Raw genomic sequence first — 22829 nt, 5'->3', positions numbered from 1 at the left:
ACCAATTGATTCACACATCCATATCTGCGTCTTCATCCACATCATTTGCTCCCAATAATCAGTTTATGAGGTTTCATTCTCAAAGCTAAGCCCTTCATTTTTTTCTTGCACTTGACACATTTTCCTTTTTGCCCAGGGAATGAATTTCTTCAGAACATTCCCTGACAAGGTCTCTCTCTTATGCCGTAAAGCCATAATATTTCTTTCCCCCCTGTGGCAAAAATGTGTGGGAATATAGGAAGCAGTGTATGTGCTGAATTATATCTTTCATTTTTCTTTCTAGTCCACTCCACTGTTCCTTTCTGTGCTGGCTCTGTCATTTCCTGTGGATTGTCCTTCTATGTGAAGACAATGTCTTCACAATCTCCTCTGCCATGCTTGGGCAAGGTCCACCTCACATAAGCACAGAGCAAAAACAATTCTATCCAGCTTCTGTCTTTCTTTGTACATATTGCCTTTTAGTCTGCTAAGAAATAGAAATTGAAAGCCCAGAACTCTGAAAAAAGCAAGAGCTAGTAGTTGTGCTGGACAGGCCAGAGGCATTAATTCAGTTTTATGAGAAAGTAAGTGTACATGTAGCATTTTTGTAATGAGATTTAATTGCCACTATTATTTTTAAATGAGAAATTTAGTATTGTATTGATTTAAAAATAAGATTAAATCTATTTTTATATTTTTTTTTTAAAAAATCATCACCTTTTGTCTAGCTTGAGGCAGGGTAAATCATAACAGCGGGAAGAGTGAAGAGGACTAATACAGTATCAGACTGAAGCAAGAGTTCTGGATGGTCGTGTCAGTTTAGAAAGAAGTACTTAGATCACATTTATAAGAAGCAGCTACAGCCAGAATCCCTGCTGGCCCCATCCCTGCGCGGCATTCAGGGACACTGGCTGTAGGGGCCGTGTGCACTTCTCTGAACTCTTCAAGACCAGGGGAAGAGGAGAGAGGCTTCACACATTGCCCCCACACCCACTACAATCTTGTAGCTCTCATTGGAGATGCCTGTTTGCAGGACAGGCAGCACACAAAGTACCCCACCCCCAGCTCACAGCATTCAGGGCTGCAAATGGCCCTTGCATCCAGCTGCTCTGAGTGGCCTATGGAGGCATAGAAGGCAGGGAACCTGTCAAGCTGCTAGCTGGGAGCCACCCAAATAAGCACCTCCTGGCCAGAGTGCCTCTGGCTCCCCAGCCCCTCCCTCCTCCAACCCATTATTTCCCCATCTGCACCCCACAACCTCAAAGACCTTTCCCCCCTCCTGCATGCATGCCCCCATCTCAACCTCCTCCAGACCTTGCAGCCCCTCCTACACCCCTTCTCCAGGTCACAACCACCTCCCAGGCCTTGCAGCCCAATCCCTTATCTCTGGTCACAACCCAAATTCCTGTATCCCTCCTGCACTCCTACCCGAGGTTATGACCCCTTCCCAGCCCCTGCAACCCTTCCTGCAGCCCTTCTCCAGGTCAAAATCCTCTCCTGCACCTCTACCTCCTCCCAGACCCTACAATCACCTCCCCCAGGTCACAACCCAAACCCCGGCATCCCCCTCATGCACCCTTGACCTAGGTCATAACCCTGTCCCAGACCTGGCACCCAATCCTGCACTCCAGTCTCCAGCCCCAGGTCTCAATCTCCTCCTTCATCCAAACTCCACCCCAGATGCCAAACCCCCTCCTGCACCACAGTCCCTTACCCCAAGCTCCTTTCTGCACTCATCCTCTGTCCCAGACCTATACCTGCTCCATTAATATCATAGAGGAGTGCAGCAATTTAACCCCTTGATGGCAGAAGGGTTAGTTTGGTGGTTTGAGCATTAGCCTGCTAAACCCAGGGTTGTGAGCTCAAGCCTTGAGGTGGCTGTTTAGATGAGTGGGGCGAATAGGTTGCGGGGAGGTGGAAATTACCAGGTTGGTGCTTGGTCTTGTGAGAGGACGGTGGACTGGACTTGATAACCTCTGAAGGTCCCTTCCTGTTCTGCAGCCCAGGTATGTCATTTAAAAATTCTTGCAGTGTCCTTCAATCAGAAGTTATTGCTTACCCCTGTTTTAGACTGTTAAAACACATATTGGGAATTTTTGGCTTTTTATCTATCATATTGGTCATAGGATTTTTGCTCTCTTTTGACATAAGTAATATTTCAGAAAGTTAAATATGCAAGTTTCAAAGGGTATTAAGGAGTTAAATTCATAAGGGACAAAGAGCAGAATGGTCATCCTGCTATTCCATGCATGGGTAGCCCATGACCTGAATCACTTCTTACACTACTATGTAAAGTATTGGAACCTCCCTCGTATCACACATACCACCAACACCTCTACTTTTTGTATGCACATTGTTTGAGGAAAGCTTTCGTTACTCAACCAACATGTCAAATCAACTATAGTCCAATACTGTAACAACAGCTTGTTACAAACCAAGTTTCAGAAATCTGTGATGGCCTGGTGTTATGGGTAACATTAATCATTGCATTCTACTATCTGCTTAGACTGTACTTTGTAATTAGCATGGCTATGATGATGGCATATAAAACAGTCCATGAAATCTGACAGACAAGCCATTATTCTTATATTCTGCCCTATAGCAAAAGTTTGAAGTTCTGTAGACCCTCTGCTCTCTTTTTTGTAGAGATTCTCTCAAATCCCTTTATTTCTCCATCCCGTTTTCCACCTCATGCCTAGGCTCAGTGTCATGGTTGCCCTCTTGGTGGCCAGGGCAGGATGTACTTTGGACAGAACTGTTGGGTTGTAGCCATCAGGGATTTTATGCTTTCCTTCAGGTAGAATGTGACCTGCCAGGTGCCCCTCCATGACTCAGGTAAACACTAGAAAAGACATTTGAAAGGAAAATCAACATTGCTCCTAGCTTAATCCAGTGAAGGTCACCTGAGAGCAATATGAAATGATCTCTTCACATGGGGAGTGAACGCATGGTAGTTTTGTAAGCATTTGTTGCTCAGACATAAAGGACTCCATAGCAGCACATTGTGCTGAATGTAGATCAAGGCTAGCAGCTACAGTGTCCTTTTTTCCTTCTATGAGTGTTTTAGATCAAAGCAAGTTTGACACATAGAAATACTTAACCCTCTCCCACATCACACATGCCACCAACACCTCTACTTTTTGTATGCACATTGTTTGAGGAAAGCTTTCTTTACTGAACCAACATGGCAAATCACACACAATAAACCCCTTGCAAATCCTGGATTCTCTTTTTGGTTTGACAGATTACTTTAAACTAGGAGCTCCATCAAATAATATTTTTTTCAAGACAAGTTACAGTACAAAATTTGTAGTGTAGATCATATGTTTGTTTTACTTTTTGTCAGAAATAGATGTTTGTTTTCAATTAAATATACACTTTAAATTGTTTGATAACCAATAGACGTCTTTGGACTGGAGCTTTTTTGTTGATGTATCGTCAAGTCACTGTGTGTTCTGCTTCTTTCTTTTAACAGTGTGTTCCCATCAATACACTGATGCCATGGGTGTCCTGACCTCTCCAAACTACCCCAATAACTACCCCGTCAAGATGCAGTGCGTATACAGAATCAGAGTGGAAACCAACAAACAGATTGTGCTGCACTTCACCAACTTCACGTTGGAAGGGAATACACTCTGTTCAACAGATTATGTGGAAATCAGGCAAGCCCATTTAGTTCTATTATCCTCATTACTGACTGTAATCGAGGGTAGGAAGTAAGAGTCCATTTATGCTGAACAAGAAACTAGTTTGAAGTGTTCCTGGAACCAGTATTTCAAGAAAGGTTTGAGACTTGAGAGTGAACTACAAATAAAACCCTGTTGCTCCCTCCTTCCTATTCCATTTGTATGTTTTCTACCTGTGATGGTCCTAGGTAAATTCCAGCTGTCATCATAAGTGAATGGATTCTTCTGGGGCTTCTAAATTCTTCAGCAGGACTATCTCTTTCTGTAACGGTTGGGAGAGGTACTGTAAGTTAAACCATACAGTCATATAAGGTAACAAATCTTAAATTAATAAAAATGGACCATAGAATCCCCATGGATAGAAAATTCATGTTTAGATATTCCACAGAAATGTCATGCTTGACAAGATGATACATAAGGTTACTGTATAAAAAAGAGAACACCCCGGAAAGGGAATGTATCTGTGTCAGTATCTACCAACAAGGACTAGGTCTATGTTACTGCAGAAGATCGACCTGCTCATGGTCAGTCGTCTAGGGTTTTGTTTTGTGCATGCAAAATGGTGCTTTCCAGGGTCAAAGTCGACCTCTGAACTCCTTGTGAGTGGTGAGGCTTAAGGAAGGTTGATGGGAGAAACACTTCTGTCAGTACAGACAGACATTGAAGTCGAGTGCTGATAAATGACTTTAGCTATGCAATTGACATAGCTAAAATTGAGTATAGGCTGTCGACTTCTATGTCTGGTATAGACATAGATTTACATTGTATTAAAGTGTTATAGTGTATGTAGTACAGTACATTCTAACAACATGAGTTGTTAGATGCTGACACAGATACACTCCCTTTTAGCGAGGGCCTTTTTTTCTGAAAGTTCAAATATGATAATCCTAAAGATATAGCAGTAGGAATCTACTACTGATCACCTGACCAGGATGTTGACAGTGACTGTGAAATCCTTGGGGAGGTTAGAATGGCTTTGTAGGCAGAAAATACTATACTAAAGGAGGGTTTTCAACTATCCTCTTTTTGGCTTTATGTCACCTGAGGACAGGATGCAGAGATAAAACTTCTTCACACCACAAATGATTGATTCTTGGAGCAGCTAATCCTGGAACCTACAAGGGGAGAGGCAATTCTTGATTTTGTCCTAAGTGAGCATAGGGTCTGGTCTAGTGGTTTGATATAGCTGAGTTGCTTGGTAACAGTGACCATAATGTAATTAAATGTAACCTCTATGTAGGAGGAGAAAAGCTAAAGAAACCTACTACAGTAGCATTTAACTTCAAAAACAGGGACTACAAAAAACAAGGGAGCTTGTTAAACAGAAATTACATGGCCAATCACAAATGGTCACTATTTTAAAAACTCTGTCCTATCTCCTCTCTCACTCCCTCCTCCTTCCCTGACTGAGAAGGCTTTTTAAAAGCCTTGCTAGCATGCAGCCTATGAGAGCAGCTGGACCTATATAATTGTATTCCTTCAGACACCATGGGTGAATTTAGGGCTGGGGGAGGCAAGTCCCTGGCCCTGCCCCTGTGAACCATGGCCCCCATGGGAGCCAAATTTCCCCACTGTAGGGGGATATCTCTCCTTGAGCACAGGTGATTTGCAGCCTGCCCCGGCCTCCCTAGATCACAGACAGCCTGCACTTCCACCCCATCCCCGATCACAGGCAGCCTGTAACCTAGCCACTCCAGAGCACAGGCAGGCTGCACCCCACTTCTCCCTCCCCAGACCACTTGTGGCCCATGACGTGGCTTCTCTGGACCATTGGCAGCCTATTGATCTGGCCCTTCCCCACGCCCCAGCACAGGGAGGACGGGCAGTCGGGTTGGCAAATGGGCACTCACCCTCCCCCACCTCTTTGTCTTGGAGCACCAGGAGGGTTGGCGACCCAGGTGCTAATAGGTAGAGCTAGGTAGAGATAGGATCCAGAGTGACCTGGATAAATTGGAGGATTGTGCCAAAAGAAATCTGATGCAGTTCAACAAGGAGAGATGTAGAGTCCTGCACTTGGGATGGAAGAATCGCAAACATTGCTACAGGCTGGGGGCAGACTGGCTAACCAGCAGTACAGCAGAAAGGGACCTAAGAATAATGGATGAAAGGCTGGATATGACTAAACAGTGTGCCCTTGTAGCAAAGAAGGCTAACAGCATATTGGGGCGCATTAGGAGGAGCATTTCAAGCAGATCTAGAGGAGTTGTTGTTCCCCTGTATTCGGCACTAGTGAGGCCACATCTAGAATATTGTGTCCAGTTTTGGGCCCCCCAGTATAGAAAGGATGTGGATGTGCTGGAGCAAATTCAGCAGAGGGCAATGAAAACGAATAAGGGGCTGGAGCACATGACCTATGAGGAGAGGCTGAGTGATCTGGGCTTATTTAGTTTACAGAAGAGAAGACTGAGGGGTGATTTAATGGCCACCTTCAACTTCCTGAAGGGGAGCTCTAAAGAGAATGGAGAGAAACTGTTTTCAGTGGTTACAGTTGGCAGAACAAGGAGCAGTGGTCTGAAGTTACAGAAGGAGAGGAGTAAGTCGGATTTTAGGAAAAACTACTTCACCAGGAGGATGGTGAAGCACTGGAATGAGTTGCCTAGAGAGGTGGTGGAATCTCCATCCCTAGAGGTTTTAAGTCCCAGCTTGACAGAGTCCTGGCTGGGATGACTTAGTTGGGGTTGATCCTGCTTGAAGCAGGGAGCTGAACTCGATGACCTCCTGAGATCCCTTCCAGCCCTACAGTTCTATGATTCTATGAATGGGAGGGTGGGGGTGGGCAAACGGACTGTGGGCAGGGCCATCCAGGCAAGGAAGGCATTGTTTTGCACTGCCTTTTATACACGTAAGCTCATCTGGCCCAGTTTCTGTGCTAATGCAATCTTTAATATGACAGTAAATTGGTAGTTAGGAGGAAGTATTTAAAATGGAGCAAACTGAGATGTGTGTCAGAGGAGGCATTTTCACAGTTTGTAACCATAGCAATTTGAGACATCAAGAAGTTGTCTAAGTCTTGCTTAGTGAGGTAAAAGGAAAGAACAGACCTTCTGTAATAACAGGGCTAAAAAACATTTTAATAAAAACAAGTGGAAACAGGATTTCTCTCTTTTAAATACAACTTTGGCAGTGCCATCTTAAAATGGCACATAGGGTTTGTTTGTTTTTTAATCCTGCTGTAGGACCTGCACTTGTGTATGTGAAATTGCATGGTACTAACATGACAGAGAAGTCAGTAAAAACAACAAGGAGCCCTGCTGCACCTTAAAGACTGACAGATTTATTTGAGCATTAGCTTTTAGGAGTAAAAACCACTTTGTCAGATGCCAGAGAATTCAGCTACCCGTATAAACCATGATCGTACTTTCAGTGAGGGTTATACTTGCAGGGTTGAGGTATGTGTGTAGAAATATGACTATCCTGAACAACGACATGTTCAGGACACAAAACAAAGCATGTGCACCCTTTTTTTGCAACATTAGCAGATGCCACCACCAGCTAAGTGCAGGATCAATAATGTCAGCTGTGGAAACATCTGCAGAGGCCAGAGAAAATAATCTAAAACTACGATCCAATCCATCTGTTCTGAGGTATGGGTAGGCTCATGTAGGTTTTTGTTGCTTTGCAGAGGGCAGACATGGTGTTCATACTTTGCTTGTTGCTTCTCAATGCAGCTTGGTTGATCCCAGAAATTCTTCTTTGGCTCTGTTAGGATGCTGAGATGAAATTGTTGAGCTGTATACTCACTTTTGAAGATATTTAGACAGTATTATTCTCAGTGTTGCACTGATTTAGGACCTTACATCTCATTCCAAAGGGGACTTAGGTACCTAAATCCCATCAGCTATCAATGGAATTTTGGCTCCTTTGACGTGACAGACAAGTTACTAAATCATTTAGGTCTAGCAATGCTGAGTGCAGCAATGCAAAAATACCTTAAGCTTGGGCAAAGTGCTTTTGCAAGAAGTTTGGGAGTAGCAGATTAAGACCTCTTGCACGTAGCAGCACACCTTCAGTCGTTAGTACATGTTGAACCTCTCTATCTTGGCACCCTCAGGATCTGACCAGAGAATTTGCCAAACCACAGGAGGACAATATTACCAACTCTTCTGCAGCTTTCTGCGCTCTTAGAATACATTTTGGTGTAAATTACAGCTAAATAACAGCACAGAACATTGAGAACCAGGACTGGTGGCTGTAAATAAACTTGGCTACATCAATGGAAAGTGAACATCCGGCTAACTAAAATCATGCCAGACCACAGCTGTGGCTGAACCAGAGAATGCCGGACTAGAGAGGTTGAACCTGTAATATATTCTTGCTAATGGCAAAGCTGAAAGAATCCTAGGAGACATTTCATTTAGTCTTCTAACCCTTTAAGATTTTTCTTGTATTTCATTTTAGAGATGGAGGCTATGAAACATCACCAGTCCTTGGAAAGTACTGTGGTTCAACTCTCCCTCCTGTAATCATCTCCCATAGTAACAAGTTATGGATAAAATTTGTAAGCGATATATATGGCACAAAAACTGGATTTTCAGCTTACTGGGATGGTACCACAACAGGTAAAATAAGAATGCCAAGGATGCAACTATTTGGCTAATCTCCTTGTTAGATCTTTTATTTATTTTTCTGTGTGTTGTTTTCCATCTCCCCTGCACCAAACTGCATCATGAATTTCTTTTAAATGCTTTCCCCCTCTAATTAACTGATTAGTGGCAACAGAAATTCAAGCAGCTTAGAACAGAGATCTATATTTCCTGTTTTTGAATTAATAAGGGTTTTCTCTGGGTGATTTATGAGAGCCCCACATTCTAGGTTATATTTTAACCTACACTCCATCTTTTGTTTCTGTGCTTGATAAGCAATTAAGGGTGATAACGGAAGTGGAGCTGGGAGATACATTGTGGAAGGGCAGTGGAGAAGGATTTATCATTAGACTAGCAAAGTACCAGATAGGACTCCTTGGTTCTGTTGCTGTCTTTGTCCTTGATTTACTATGAGACATTTGGTGAGTCATTTAACGTTTCATTTCTTCAGGTTGCTATTTGTAGAAGAAGTATAATAATGGCTATCTCAAAGGATTGCAGTTAGGATTAGTCAGCTAACATATATAACATGCTTTAAGATTCCCACAGGAAAGGTGCTCTCAAAGTACAGTTATTGCATATTTGCTATTTTTCTGTCACACAAGTATAGCAAGAAAGAAGGGAAGGCCCGAGGATAAATCAATATCCTTTAAAATGGGCTATAAACCCATTGCCATGGTGTCTGTGACCACAGAAGCATGCTAATGGATGTAATACAGTTATTAGCAGAGGATTTGTACTTTTCCTGAAGTGTAATTCCAGCAGGACGTGTCTCTTGCCAGAGGTTAAAGTTTCCCAAGGGGCTCTAAAGTGCGTGTAATACTGAGGTAGCCTCCCACGGCACCACTGTGCAGCTTTGCATTGGATAAAGAAGAGTTACATTAGCAGAACAGAGAACTAAACATAAAATCTCCTTCTGAGAGAGATGAAATTTTAATGCACTTAATTATGCTTTTCTTTGTCCTTTTAGGCTGCGGTGGAATTCTCACGACTTCTTCGGGCATGCTCATGTCTCCCAACTACCCCATGCCGTATTACCACAGTTCAGAATGCTATTGGTTGTTGAAGTCAAGCCGAGGCAGCCCATTTGAAATCCAGTTTAAACAGTTCCACCTGGAGTTTCATCCAAACTGCAGCTCTGATTACCTTGCTGTATGTACGGTACCTCCTTCTTCCTCAGTTACTAGTTATATATGGCTGGAACTAGGGATATGGGGGAGGAGTCCTGAATCTCTCTCATCTTGAAGCAGCTTCCACTGTATACAAGGATTATATATTAAATACAGTTGGTTCACTGGCTTTCTGCACCCCAACTATACAAACTGTTCCAGCACCCTGGACTAGAGAAGGCAGCCCAGTGTGAGTGCCCATGTACAGAGAGACAGATAGATTCACACCAAGTGAACTATTCTAAAGTAGGAAAATTCCATTATGAATTCCACCTTTACAGTTATGGACAGGATTTGTTTTGGGACAGAGGAGGGAGGGAGGGGATTTAAGAGCAAATTGGAGGTCACTTCAGAAGTTTGTCCCTTTATGCTGTTTTTTCCGTATGTTGCTTTCCTCATAAAAAGTGATAGTTGCATTCTCTTTACTTATGAGAGATCAGTATTAACATATTAATAGTTTTCACTACCTGCATCATCCCTCATGATTTTTATGTCTCTCTTTATTCAAAGGTATATGATGGCAACAGCAGCAATGCTAAGATGCTGGGTAAATTTTGTGGGACTCAGATACCAGAATCAATCCGTTCCACCAGGGATACATTATATTTGAAACTAAGGACAGATGGCCATTTTGAAGGTAGAGGTTTCCTTGCTGAGTACAAGCAGAGTAAGTATGAACAAGAAAAGTGAGAACATCAAGTTTCTAGAATGATAGTTTTGGTTCTACAAACTTCTTATTGTACTTCCTGGATTCAGCTGTGATCAGAAATCTCTTCTAGGAAAGACTGTGCATGCGCTGCATCATTTGGCTAGATTCTCTGGTCAGTTAGGACCACAAGCACACAGTGAACTTAAAATGGACAAAGATAGCTACTTGTGAATCCCAGTGTGTTAGAGGTTATACATCAAAGCCATTCCTAGGCTTGTGCATGGATTGGATGGGCACAGGGGAGCAGAGCACAGCCACTCCTAGTCTTTCCTTGGTGTGAGGTTCAGACGTTTTGCCAATAGTGGAAGAAAAATTAGATCCTTTTCTGTAGTTTCTGTTGGGGCTAGGGGGCTGAAGAACAAGGACTCACAACCAGATTCTTTTGTCCTTCTTCAAATGTGATGGGAAATCTAGTCCATAGATTTCTGTAAAGCCCATCTGGAACACTTCTAAGAGCTTCATTTTTTCAAAGCATTTGCTGCAAAAGACACACTTTTTAAATTATGCTGCAAAAGAATTCTTCTCCTAGAAGTGAAGTTCTGCAGAGAGTAGAGTACCAGCATTTGAAGTTGTGTCATTTCTATGAATGAACATGCTTGTCTAGTTATAATGTATACACAACAAAAAGAAATCAGTACCTTTAATACCTATTTTCATTGGTATTAAAGAATGAACTGTATATTTTTAACAAGCCCATCCCTACATGGGGGGCAGTGTTGTTAAGTGACTGAAAGAGAACATGAAAGGTATGTAATTTTTTATTTTAAAATACTTTTCTTTTTGTGCCATATTCTATATAACACTTCCATGGGTGTTACTTACATTTTATATTGCACATCATGAAGAATTCTGAATTTCCTTCATAATTGTAATGTATTGTACAAGAAGAATATTAAGTATTGGAAGAACATATAATTTTCTTCTTGCACAATTCATAATGTGCCCCATGTATTAGGTGGACTTCACTAAATATATACTCCATAACAATCTCTGGGTATCCTGAAGATGACATGTCATCTTGAGAGATTTGTAGCCTTACTGAATGCACTATAGCTGGGAATTCCTTTGGGTTTGATTTACAGTAAATGGTTATACCCTACTATTTATTCCTAACTAAAGTGTTTGAAAAGCCAAAACTATTCAAGATCAGTTTGTACTCATGACTTTTATATGTGGTGTGGTTTTTATTAACTTTGGCTCAAAAATCTCTTAGAAGAATTGCTGTCTTGCTGCACGCTCTTTACACACCACAGAGTAAAACACTTCATTACAAAAAGCTTTGTTTCTATGTCCTTTTAAAAAGAGGATAGGCACTGGATTCTCTTGTCAGTGCTGGAACATCGCCTCGTTGCTGCATATGGAGAAAAACTCTGCTTAGTCTAGCACCCTCTTCTGTCTCTCATTTGTGCTGTGGCCCTACTTTCTCCAGCAGTAACAGTGCTTCTTCTTCAAGACTCAGGGTTCTTCTTCGTTGTGGCTTGGTCCTCTGGCCAAGTGACTATCATTTTCTATTTTCAGGATATCAGTGCCTCACTGGACTAGTTAACGAGGTTTCGTTCTCAGCAGTCCTCCCAAATCAAAACTGTACCACTTTCCCAGTGACTGGAAGGGGAATCTGGGGCCTACACTCTGTTCTGGGTTCTAACTCAAGTATCTTTGAATCCGCAGCCAAAGTCTGAACCATCTCACATCTTGCTGTCACTTGATGTCACTGAATCTTTTCCTACTCCACTTCTCCCTGGCTTTCCCTCCCTCACACTTCTGGGTAAGCCAAGACAAGCCTTAAGTTGGAACCCCAAGGAAAAAGGAAAAGAGAGCACCCAAGAAACACCTGGCACAGAGACCTGAGGGCAGACACTAAAAAGATGGGATACACCTGGTCAGAAATGGAAAAGATCGCCCAGGAGAGGGGACACTGGTGAATTGTAGTGAATGGCATATGCTCCAAGATGTAGGAGTGGAAGTACTACTACTACTACTACTACTACTACTACTTTTGTCAGGACCTGGAGTACAGAGTTTCTACTCCCTGCTTTCCTCCTTGCCCTCTTTAAGCTCAAACATTGCAGCCTCCTTCTGCCCTCACTTCACAGCATTACACTGATTCTGGCTGTTTCTGTCCCACTGGGCTCCACTCTCAATCACTGATTGCCTATCAAGTCAACTTTCTTTCAGGTGCAGCATATCAGATTACTTTATCAGTTCTGAGTCACATTAATAGTGACTGGAGGGGAATCTGGGGCCAAGCAGTAAGAAAAGCAAATGTGATAGGCAACCAGCTTGGCTTACCAGGGAAATCCTTGGTGAGCTTAAACTCCAAAAGGGTGTATATAAGAAGTGGGAATTTGGACACGTGATTAAGGAAGAGCATAAATATATTCTTCAAGAATGCAGGTGAATAATCAGGAAAGTGAAAGCAAAGTTGGAAGTACAGCTAGCGAGGAATGTGAAGGGTAACAAGAAAGGTTTCGACAGGCGTGTTAACAAGAAGAGGAAGAGCAATGAAAATGACAAGGGGGCTGGAGCGCATGACACATGAGGAGAGGCTGAGGGATTTGGGTTTATTTAATCTGCAGAAAAGAAGAGTGAGGGGCAATTTGATAGCAGCCTTCCTGAAGCGGTCTCTAAAGAGGATAGAAAGAGCCTGTTCTCAGTAGTGATGGATGGCAGAACAGGGAGCAATGGCCTCAAGTTACAGAGCACAATATGTAGGTTGGATATAAGGAAAAACTATTTCACCAGGAGGGTGGTGAAGCATTGGAATGTGTTACCTAGAGAAGTGGTGGAATCTCCATCACTAGAGGTTTTTAAGTCCCGGCTTGACAAAGGTCTGGCTGGGATGATTTAGTTAAGATTGATCCTGCTTTGGGCAGGAGACTGGACTCTATGACCTCCTGAGGTCTCTTCCAGCCCTAGGGTTCTATGATTCTGTGATTCTATGATACTAAACCTTTCTATGGGCATGGTGCACTCACCACAGGCACTAACAGAGTGTATATTTGGAGTATCTGACATATAAGCTAAAAGCATGTGTTTTTTATCATTTACATTACCTAGTAGTAGGCATCCTTCAGTCTGCATAGACTATGGATCGCGCCCTTTATCGTTTCAATTGAGGACTTCATTTACAGCTTCTACTGTGACTATGAAGGCCCACACGAGAGTGACAGTCCTTGCTGCATCTCTTGCAGATGTGGTGGGTGTCTGGCAAGTCCTTAGTGTGCTTTCTGTGCGCTCGCTTCTCCTCTGCCAGCTGTCTGATCTTCATCTCGCCCTTCTGAAGGCCCTTGTGTATCCCCTGCTTCCATCTGCTGCGGTCGTCTGCTAGTTCTTCCCAGTTGTCCAGCTCGATGTCTACCTCTCTGAGGTCTCTCTTGCAGACATCTTTGTAGCGCAACTGGGGGCATCCGGGAGGTCTTTTGCCAGAGGCTAGCTCACCATACAGGATGTCTTTTGGAATCCTTCCATCATTCATCCTGTGGACGTGGCCACGCTAACATTGTAACCTTGTATAAGAACACAGGAGACAGAAGTGACTGCAACAACTCCCTCCTAAGCGTCACTGGTAAACTGTTCGCTTGCGTCATTGTTGGAAGACTCCAGAAGATTGCTGAGAGGGTGTACCCCGAATCGCAGTGCGGATTCCGCGCAGAGAGGTCTACTGTTGACATGGTCTTCTCTCTAAGGCAGCTGCAGGAGAAGTGCAGGGAGCAGAGGAAGCCACTCTACATAGCCTTCATCGACCTGACCAAGGCCTTTGACTTGGTCAGCAGGGATGGACTGTTCAAACTGCTCCACAAGATAGGCTGTCCTCCACGGTTACTCAAGATAATCCAGTCATTCCACGAAGACATGAGAGGAACCATCCAATATGACGGCGCATTATCGGATGCTTTCAGAATCAGGAGCGTTGTCAAACAAGGATGCGTGCTTGCTCCGACATTGTTCGGGATCTTCTTCGCACTCCTCCTGAAGCATGCCTTTGGATCTTCAACAGAAGGCATCTTGCTGCACACAAGATCTGATGGGAAACTGTTTAACCTTGCAAGGTTGAAAGCTAAGTCTAAGGTGCGGGAAGTCCTCATCAGAGACATGCTGTTCGCAGACGATGCTGCTGTAGTGTCTCACACAGAAGACCAGCTTCAAAAACTGCTGTATCAGTTCTCCAAAGTGTGCAAGGACTTTGGGCTTACCATCAGCCTAAAGAAGACAAACGTACTCGGTCAGGATGTTGCTGAATCCCCATCAATCAGCATTGAAAACTGTACGTTAGAGGTCGTCCACAAGTTCGTTTACCTCGGGTCCACCATCACTGACACCCTGTCGTTGGACACTGAGCTAAATAGGAGGATCGGAAAAGAGGCACAACTCTGTCCGGACTCAGCAAGAGAGTGTGGAATAACAACAAGCTGTACACTCACACCAAAATGCAACTCTACAGAGCCTGCATCCTCAGCACCCTCCTTTGTGGCAGTGAGACTTGGACCCTGTATGCCCGCCAGGAAAAGAGGCTGAACGTCTTCCACTTGCGCTGCCTCAGGCACATCCTTGGAATATCATGGAAGGACAGAGTGACCAACACCGCCATCCTCGAGCAAGCTGGAATCCCAACCATGCACACCCTCCACAGGCAGCGTCGGCTCCGCTGGCTTGGCCACGTCCACAGGATGAATGATGGAAGGATTCCAAAAAACATCCTGTATGGTGAGCTAGCCTAGTTTGCTCCAAGCTCAAGCTGAGACCCAAAAAGCTGTACCGCTCTAAACCTGCTGGAAGGCCCCGCATTGACGTCAGAAAGACGGCAAACTCGGAGAAAGCTGAAAAGTTCAGAGAGACCCTCCAGGAAAATCTGCGCAGTGGCCCTGGGGGCGCCGATGCGACATCCAAATGGCAACATCTGAGGGATACAGTTTACAACACGGCCTTGTTGGTGTTTGGAAGAAGAGCTAGAAACACGAACGACTGGTTCGAAGCTAACTCCGATGAGATGATCCCAGTCATTGAAAAGAAGCGCGCTGCACTCCTGGAGTACAAACGCACACCGAGCCAGAGTACCCAGCAAGCACTTAGAGCGGCCAGAAGAACAGTACAGCAGACAGCTAGGCGCTGTGCCAACAACCACTGGCTCCAGCTATGCAGCAGCATCCAGACCTGTGCTGACTTTGGTAATCTCAGAGGAATGTACAGGGGTATGAGGAAGGCATTAGGACCCACCCAGAACAAGATGGCACCTCTGAAATCCAAATCTGGTGAAGTCATCGCTGACAAAGCCAAACAGATGGAGCGCTGGGTTGAGCACTACTCCGAGCTGTACTCATGCGAGAACATTGTGGTTGACGCAGCCCTCGATGCCGTTGAGCTCCTACCAGTAATGGGCGAACTGGTTTTACATTACAATTCCATTACTAAAAATGCACAATGCATTCAAGAAACAAAACTTTTGGTGGCTTGCTCAACATCTGACAATGAACAGTTGATACCAGTTCAAAATAAGGTAGTTAATAACCAAATACATTTTTATGTCTTCCAGTGTATGGTGAAACATAACATATTCTGAAGGACAATAGACTTGTTGGTATAAGATTAAAACTTGGAGGCATCTATGTGCCAGATATATTTCTGATACTAAAATGGAACCAGAAAGCAGCTGCTTAGTCCAACTCAAATTCTTTGAACTCCACTTCGGATTTTTCATGTAGTCTTTCCAAATGGATATTTCCCCGTGCTTCAGTGTGAACCTGCAGACATGTACCACTTCACCGGATCCTGAGTTTTAGTTGAGCTCTGGGTACTTTAGAATATTTAAGTACCTGTGCTTACTGTTATATAAATAATTTTGAAAAAGTACAACAACTGCCTCAGAAGTATGTGATGATAGATCACGGAAGTGTTGTTCAAGTGACTCTCAGATATGCACAACTGGTCAATTCAATCATCAGTCCATCTTGGATTCCTTGCTAATACTGCTTTGAAACATAGGATCTGTTAGTAACATTTTCTGCCCCCTTTGTGGGGCTAGGAAAGGCCATCCCATCCTGGAGTATGAAGCCCTGTCCTCAGTTGTTCATGCCTTTGCCACTCTCAGCAGGTGTACAGCAATGCAATATGTCTGGGCATGAAACATTCATTATGTAAGAGATGTCAACGGTTTAAGAATGCTGCAGTGCACCTCCTCAGGAACACAGGCTACTGCAAATCTATCAGACCTTGTTCTCTTCTCTCTACACTGGCTTTCCATAGAATTTGAAATCACATTCTAGGTCACTACTTATTTTCAAAGCACTCCAAGGCCTGGGTATCTAAAAAAAATCATCTAAAGCTCCAGGATAAACATGGTGGTTGAGAACTATCTTCTCTGGTACAATGATCAAAAATCTACGCTGGGCGGGAGACAGAACTTCCTCTGCTTGCAGTCTCAGACTGTGGAAATACTTTCTCCAGGAACTAAGAAATGGCATAAATCTCACAACTTTTTGCTCCAAGGGGAAGGTCCATTGCTTAGGATTGGCCTTTTCTCCCATAATTGCATGGCAACAAGTCTATTTGTATTAAACTCCCTTGCACAATCCAGCTGACCAAGACACCACACTACACATGTATATCCTTTAGAAGAGAGGCTGCAAGAATAAACTACACGTGTGACAGATGAGACTCATGTTCTTAAACCACTACTGGAAGTTTTCAGGTACTACTGTGATGGAAACAGGATGAAAACCTCTGTGGAACAGATTGGTTTGCTAACTTGTTCTTCAAACACTCTGTATATTTCCCATTCCAGACAGAAAAATTCCCTAGTTGTCTGTTTTCCCCTTGTAGCAGGGTGTAGACCACCTCTACCTTCTGCTCAGCCTGCACTGGTTGAATGTCCAGGTCAGAGTGTTTATTTTACATCTCTCTAAGCATGCCTGTACAGTTCTGTACCTTGTTCCATGTATCTTTAGCTCTCAGAGCCCAAGAAGAGAGCAGAGGTCTCCTTGAACTAAGAGTTCTGTGAAACTGGACTCAACCAGCCCTGTTCCTCTTCCTTCCACCTCCTTCCTGTGCCTTTCTATCAGTCCTCCGGTGGTGGTTTAATTAATCCCGTAAGCTCACCATGCTTGCTTTCCTGAGCAATTAAGTACATTTCATTTCCCCATCAGCCCTCTCGGGGCACTGCTTAATCTCAGAATTATCAGAGTTCATCCTGCTCTTTGCTGCTTCCATGTATACTTTATTTGGGGTAGCCGAATGCAGCAGGCTGTCAGCACAGCATCTACTCATATAAGTAGTCTCTGCCTCTTGTGGAATCTGGATTCAGAAAAATGAGAATCAGTGATACAATGGCATGGCTGTTCTTTACCCTTTCTCCAGTTTCTTTTCTCTTTCACCCCCACCCTAGTTCAAACAAAATTCTCTTTATTCCAATTAAAATCTCCAAACCCTCTGTTAGACCTCTGCTGGATGACTAATCAGAGCAAATATTATTAAGAATTTTCAGCTGACTGCCAGCTCGTTAAACCAGTTAGGATGTCCAACACTAGTAAATCATTTGATACAGTATCACAGGACCTTATCAGTAAACTAGGGGAATGCAACCTAGATGGGGCTACTGTCAGGTGGGTGTGTAACTGGTTGGATAATTGTTCACAGAGAGTAATTTTTAATGGTTCACAGTCAGGCTGGAAGGGAATAAGAAGTGGGGTTCCACAGGGGTCAGTTTTGTGGCCAGTGCAGTTCAACATCTTAAATGATATAGATTATGGCATAGGGACTATGCTTATCAAGTTTGCAGATGATGCCAAGTTGGGTGGGGCTTCAAGTCCTTTCAAAGACAGCATCAGAATTCAAAAAAATCTGGACAAACTGGAGAAATGATCTGAAGCAAATAGGCTGAAGTTCAATAAGAACAAATGCAAAGTACAGCACTTAGGGCTTGTCTATACTTACCAGAAGTTCCAGAGTTCGATTTTTCATGGCTGGTGAAGAAGTAGCAAAATTGATTTCTTTGGGCTTGGCCGTTGACCCCTGTACTTGTGGAGTAAGGGACTTTGGCACAAGACTATAGAGGCCAGGTCTATACAAGGGAAATAAATTGATTCTGATAAGTCGATTCTAGGTACACAAATGCCATAGAACTGAATATCTGAAATCAACTTAATTCCCTACTGTAGACTTATCATAAGGGAAGAACAATAAGTTTCAAAAATATAAATGGGAAGGGACCCCCTAGAAAAAAGAACTGCAAAGAGGTATCTCGGGTTCATGGTGGACCACAAGCTGAATATAAGTTAATGGTGTGATGCTGTTGCAAAAACAAAAACATGATTTTGGGATTCATTAATAGGAGTGTTGTAAACAAGACACTAGAAGGCGTTCTTCCACTCTACTCTGCACTGATTAGGCTTCAGCTGGAGTACGGTGTCCAGTTCTGGGCCCCACATTTTAGGACCCATGTAGAGAAATTGGAAAGAGTCCAAAGAAGAACAATGAAAATTATTAAAGGTCTAGAAAATATGACCTATAAGAGACGATTAAAAGAATTGGGTTTGTTTAGTTTGGAAAAGAGAAGGCTGAGACAGGACATGATAGCAGCTTTCAGGTATCTGAACGGGTGTTACAAGGAGAAGGAAGAAAATTTATTCTCCTTAGCCTCTGAAAATAGGACAAGAAACAATGTGTTTATATTGCAGCAAGGATGGTTTAGATTGGACATTAGGAAAACATTTCTGATGGTCAGGATGGTTAATTACTGAAATCATAGAAGATTAGGTTTGGAATAGATCTCAGGAGGTCATCTAGTCCTACCTCCTGATCAAAGCAAGACCAACCAAGACCAACCTAGAAATAGTATGTGAGTTTGCAGTATTGTGTTTAAATAGAGGTTCAGCCAGATGGTACATCACACTTTTATTTTGAAGTTTTTAAAATAATATAGATGTTTTAAAGAGTACTTTTGCATCTGAACAAATAAAAATAGGAGAAAACAGTATGTAGGAAAAGGGAAAATTGGCTTGGTATTGCTTGGGAGGAAGAACATGCTTGTAACAAGCAGCTTGATGTTGGGAAGTCTGGACTTTCTTCCTGGTGTCCGTGTGTCCTCGGAAAAATCACCAACCTCTCTCTTTCTCGGTTTCCTTGTTAGTAAAATGAGTGTAATTATGCCTACCTCATGGGAATAGTATTAGGCTTTGTTTAGTAATATTTGTAGATTATTTGCGATCCTGGGATGGAGATCAGTATACAAAGTATGGTATATTTCTGTATTTTTTCCAGTTTGCCAGGGAATAGTGATTGCCAATCATAGCCATGGAATCTTGGAAAGTTTAAATTATCCAAATAAGTACCCTCTAAATGAACACTGCAGCTGGACCATCCAAACTACAACTGGAAATACAGTTAACTACAGCTTTACAACCTTTGATGTAGAAGAAGGATCAAACTGTGATCTAGACTATTTGAAGGTATGAAATCCAAATCTCAGACCACAGCTAAATCAGTTCCTGTCATGGAAATAGACAATGAAAATACCGTGTACCCTCATTTGTTTGTCGAATCAGAATCATTTTATTAGAAGAGAAAGTAAAGAAACTCTAATTGTTATAGGTTATATCAGGCTTTCCCAAACTTTATATAGTGGGGACCTAGGTTTTTTTCAGTTTTTTTGTGCCCCAAAAATGTAAACACGTTTAAAAAAAGAATGAAAAATAATACATTTTCACTGTTTATTATTTATTCACAATAATAATAGTACATAAGGATAAATTTGTATATTTTTTAAGGACTGGTATTTTTTTCCAAGGACCAGTACTGGGCTGCAAACCACACTTTGGGAAACTCTGGGTTATGTTGTATATCTTCCCTGTAGGTCAATCGGTTTTAATCAGTTAGTACTTAGAACACTAGTGAATGTGTCAAATCCAAAGATGGAATCTGAAACTGTTAGTGAACCTGGTGGCTCATCAGTTTCCAAAGGGAACATGTATTTATTGTATTTGAATGCTGTTGGAAATACATGTCTTTTGGGGTTGGTGGGGACTGGTCAAGATACCAAACAAGCTAGGGATATTCTCCTTGAAAAGAAATAGTTGTACATCTTAACATTACATTACCATAGGTAATGTAGTGTATTATGCCAATTCAGCAGAGCACTTATGCACACTTTTGTGTATCCCTATTTAGCAAAGACTATAAGCACATGCTTAACTATTGTTGACTTGAAGTAAAACACATGGTGATAGAGGTAGTCTTAAATTCAGCATGTGCGTATGGATTTTTGATGAATTTACCCAGCCTTTCTAAAAATGTACTTCTTGCCTGTATAGGTGGCCAACACAAAGCTCTTAATCACAGCTTAAGCTTTGCATAGGGAAGAATTTCACCCTACGACACTATATTCTAAAGTTTCAAATAATATTATAGCTATTTGGAGCTAGGAAGCTGACCATCAAGTGGTAGATATCTAAGGGTCCATAGCACTTTGGGGCATACCTAGTGATTTGTATCTGGTCTTGCTGGAAGTCAGGTGACAGCTCTACTAGGCCTGTTGGCCCATTTCGCCTTAATAGTCTACATCCTTGTCATAGTTAAAAGTGGCGAAAACTGTGATTCCAACATCTTCCTGTAAGAGACAGAAGTGGAAAGAAGGTAAGTAAGGATGACTGACCAGAAAAGATACCTAGAACTATCAGGAGTCATTTAAGACCTGAAAAGTTTTGCATCCACATAAAAAAGGAAACATCAGAACCAAGCTGAGAAGTCACACTGCCAAATTCCATGATGTCTAAGCCATTGATCAGTGAAGAGGAGGGACCAGGTGCACAGGAGAAAGTTCTCAAGGAGAAAGGTGGTAGCTAGAAGACAGTATTCTAGTAGCCATGACTGGATAATACAAATCCAAAAGTGCTTGATGGGCATTTTAAGAAACATGAAATTCAACATGTTGATGCGGGGAAGACAGGGACGTGTGGATGTATGGAATAGAGTCTTTCATTTTAATAATTCCTAGTTTGTTTCTGAATAAAGAAAACTGGAATGGATTTACTAAAAAGGTTAAATTACAACAGAAAATAGCCATAGAACTGTGTTAAAGATCTTCAATTGACAAAGGAGGTGGCCAAGTGGCAAAGGCAAAATCAGAAACCTGAAATTTCAGAGGACAGCTAGACACTTTAGAGGCAAGGATCATATTGAGAGAAATCAAAAGAATTGATATTTTTTGTTGAAATACAAATATGTCTGCCTTTAAATGTTATTTAAACTTACGGTTCTCTGGTATGGAAAAGATGTCTTCATTCTGCTGCATGGCCAATATGTAAAAAGAGAACAAGGGTAAATGAGTTAAGAAATCAAGTAACGGTTGTGACACCGAGTAATGGTTGTGAAAAGGGGGATATTCTGGCTCGAGTGCCAGAAATGCAGGGGACAAGGGAGAATGCTTTGGAATGTGTGTCTCACTGATTTTCTTAGCAGATTGCATATATGTAGTATCCCTGTGCTGAAAGCAAGGCTGAATCTGACTTTTGTTTGTCAGGGGACAAAGGGTTAAATTGGAATAAAGCCTCACAATTATTAGGCTGGGATGGATGCTGGACTTTTGCAAAGTGCTAGTGTTATTATATTTAAAAAGGAAAGCTCTAGAGGAACCAACCGGGAACAACACTGGGATAATAACTTAGAAAAAGCACATGTATATTGCAGATGATTGAAGAAACAGAAAGATTTCATCATTGTCATTGTCATCATCATCATCATCTTATTATTAGTATTATTATTAGTATTATTACAGTATTTGAAATATGTGTTGTGTTGACATATATAGGTGTGTTCTGGCAGAAACATTTAGTCAGCTTATATTGTACTTCAGAAAATATGTACCCGCAGAAGGAGATCAAAGAGTAGAGTCACATTGAAAAGCCAGTGTGAGGAAATGTGCTTTAGGTACAATTAGGAATTTATTCATATTACAGTTTTTATAAATGGGCCAAATCCAGACCTTTGAACGTGAAACCCTTCAGAATCCTGAGGGGGAGGAGAATGTGTGTGTGAGGGGATGTGCATCCGCTTGGGGAGGCAAGGGATGGGTTTAGATACAGGCCTCTAGGTCAGATCCTAGAGGGGGCATGTTACTGAGGCAGTTTGGAAGATGCTAATGAGGCACTGACATGAATATGCAGCACCTCATTAGCATAATGGCAGCCACGCGTGATTAGAAAGTGCTGCTTTTGGAACGCACACCACCTGTGTAGATGGGGGCCTTTTGAAAGGACACCCCCCCGACTTCAAAAGCCCCTTCTTCCTAAAACCGAATAGGTTATAGCCAGTGCTGAGGTTGAGCAGACCCACCTCACCCCAAAGGAGTCCATGAGATAGCACAAAACAGTTTGGATTTCATGGGACCTGATTCTCCACAGCTTTTCACCTTGCATAGGCCTTCACATCCATACCAAAAGCAGGTGAAATGCCACCCTTCTGATTTGGTGGCAATTTAGACCTACCCAGAGTTTAATTTGTAATGGAAAAGATGCCAGAGTTCAAGCAATTACATGTCAGGGCCCACACTTTTTACTTTCGTAACTGGCATGGCAAAACCAGGGATACCAGAGCTATTAACTGACAAGCCTAGAGGTTCTTGAGCTCTGAGGTTGCTTGACCTTTTGCAGAGGATTTGCAGGCTCATTATTGAGGGTATCAGAGCAGCTACAAGTCATAAAAACATGTACCAAAG

General features: G+C 42.5%; 1 protein-coding gene across 1 annotated transcript in view; it reads left to right on the top strand.

Moving 5' to 3' along the window:
• Positions 1–22829, top strand: part of CUBN (cubilin) — a 250358-nt gene that overhangs the window by 67004 nt on the left and 160525 nt on the right. The window contains exons 24-28 of the mRNA XM_074985503.1: positions 3455–3641; positions 8064–8224; positions 9219–9400; positions 9928–10084; positions 19379–19566. Coding sequence (XP_074841604.1) covers positions 3455–3641; positions 8064–8224; positions 9219–9400; positions 9928–10084; positions 19379–19566 — 875 coding nt within the window. The remainder of the gene's footprint in view (positions 1–3454; positions 3642–8063; positions 8225–9218; positions 9401–9927; positions 10085–19378; positions 19567–22829) is intronic.

The sequence above is a fragment of the Carettochelys insculpta genome, chromosome 2 (assembly GCF_033958435.1).
Source record: "Carettochelys insculpta isolate YL-2023 chromosome 2, ASM3395843v1, whole genome shotgun sequence".
Lineage (NCBI taxonomy): Eukaryota > Metazoa > Chordata > Testudines > Carettochelyidae > Carettochelys > Carettochelys insculpta.
Note: the sequence above shows the minus strand (reverse complement) of the source record. Positions and strands in the feature narration are given on the sequence as shown.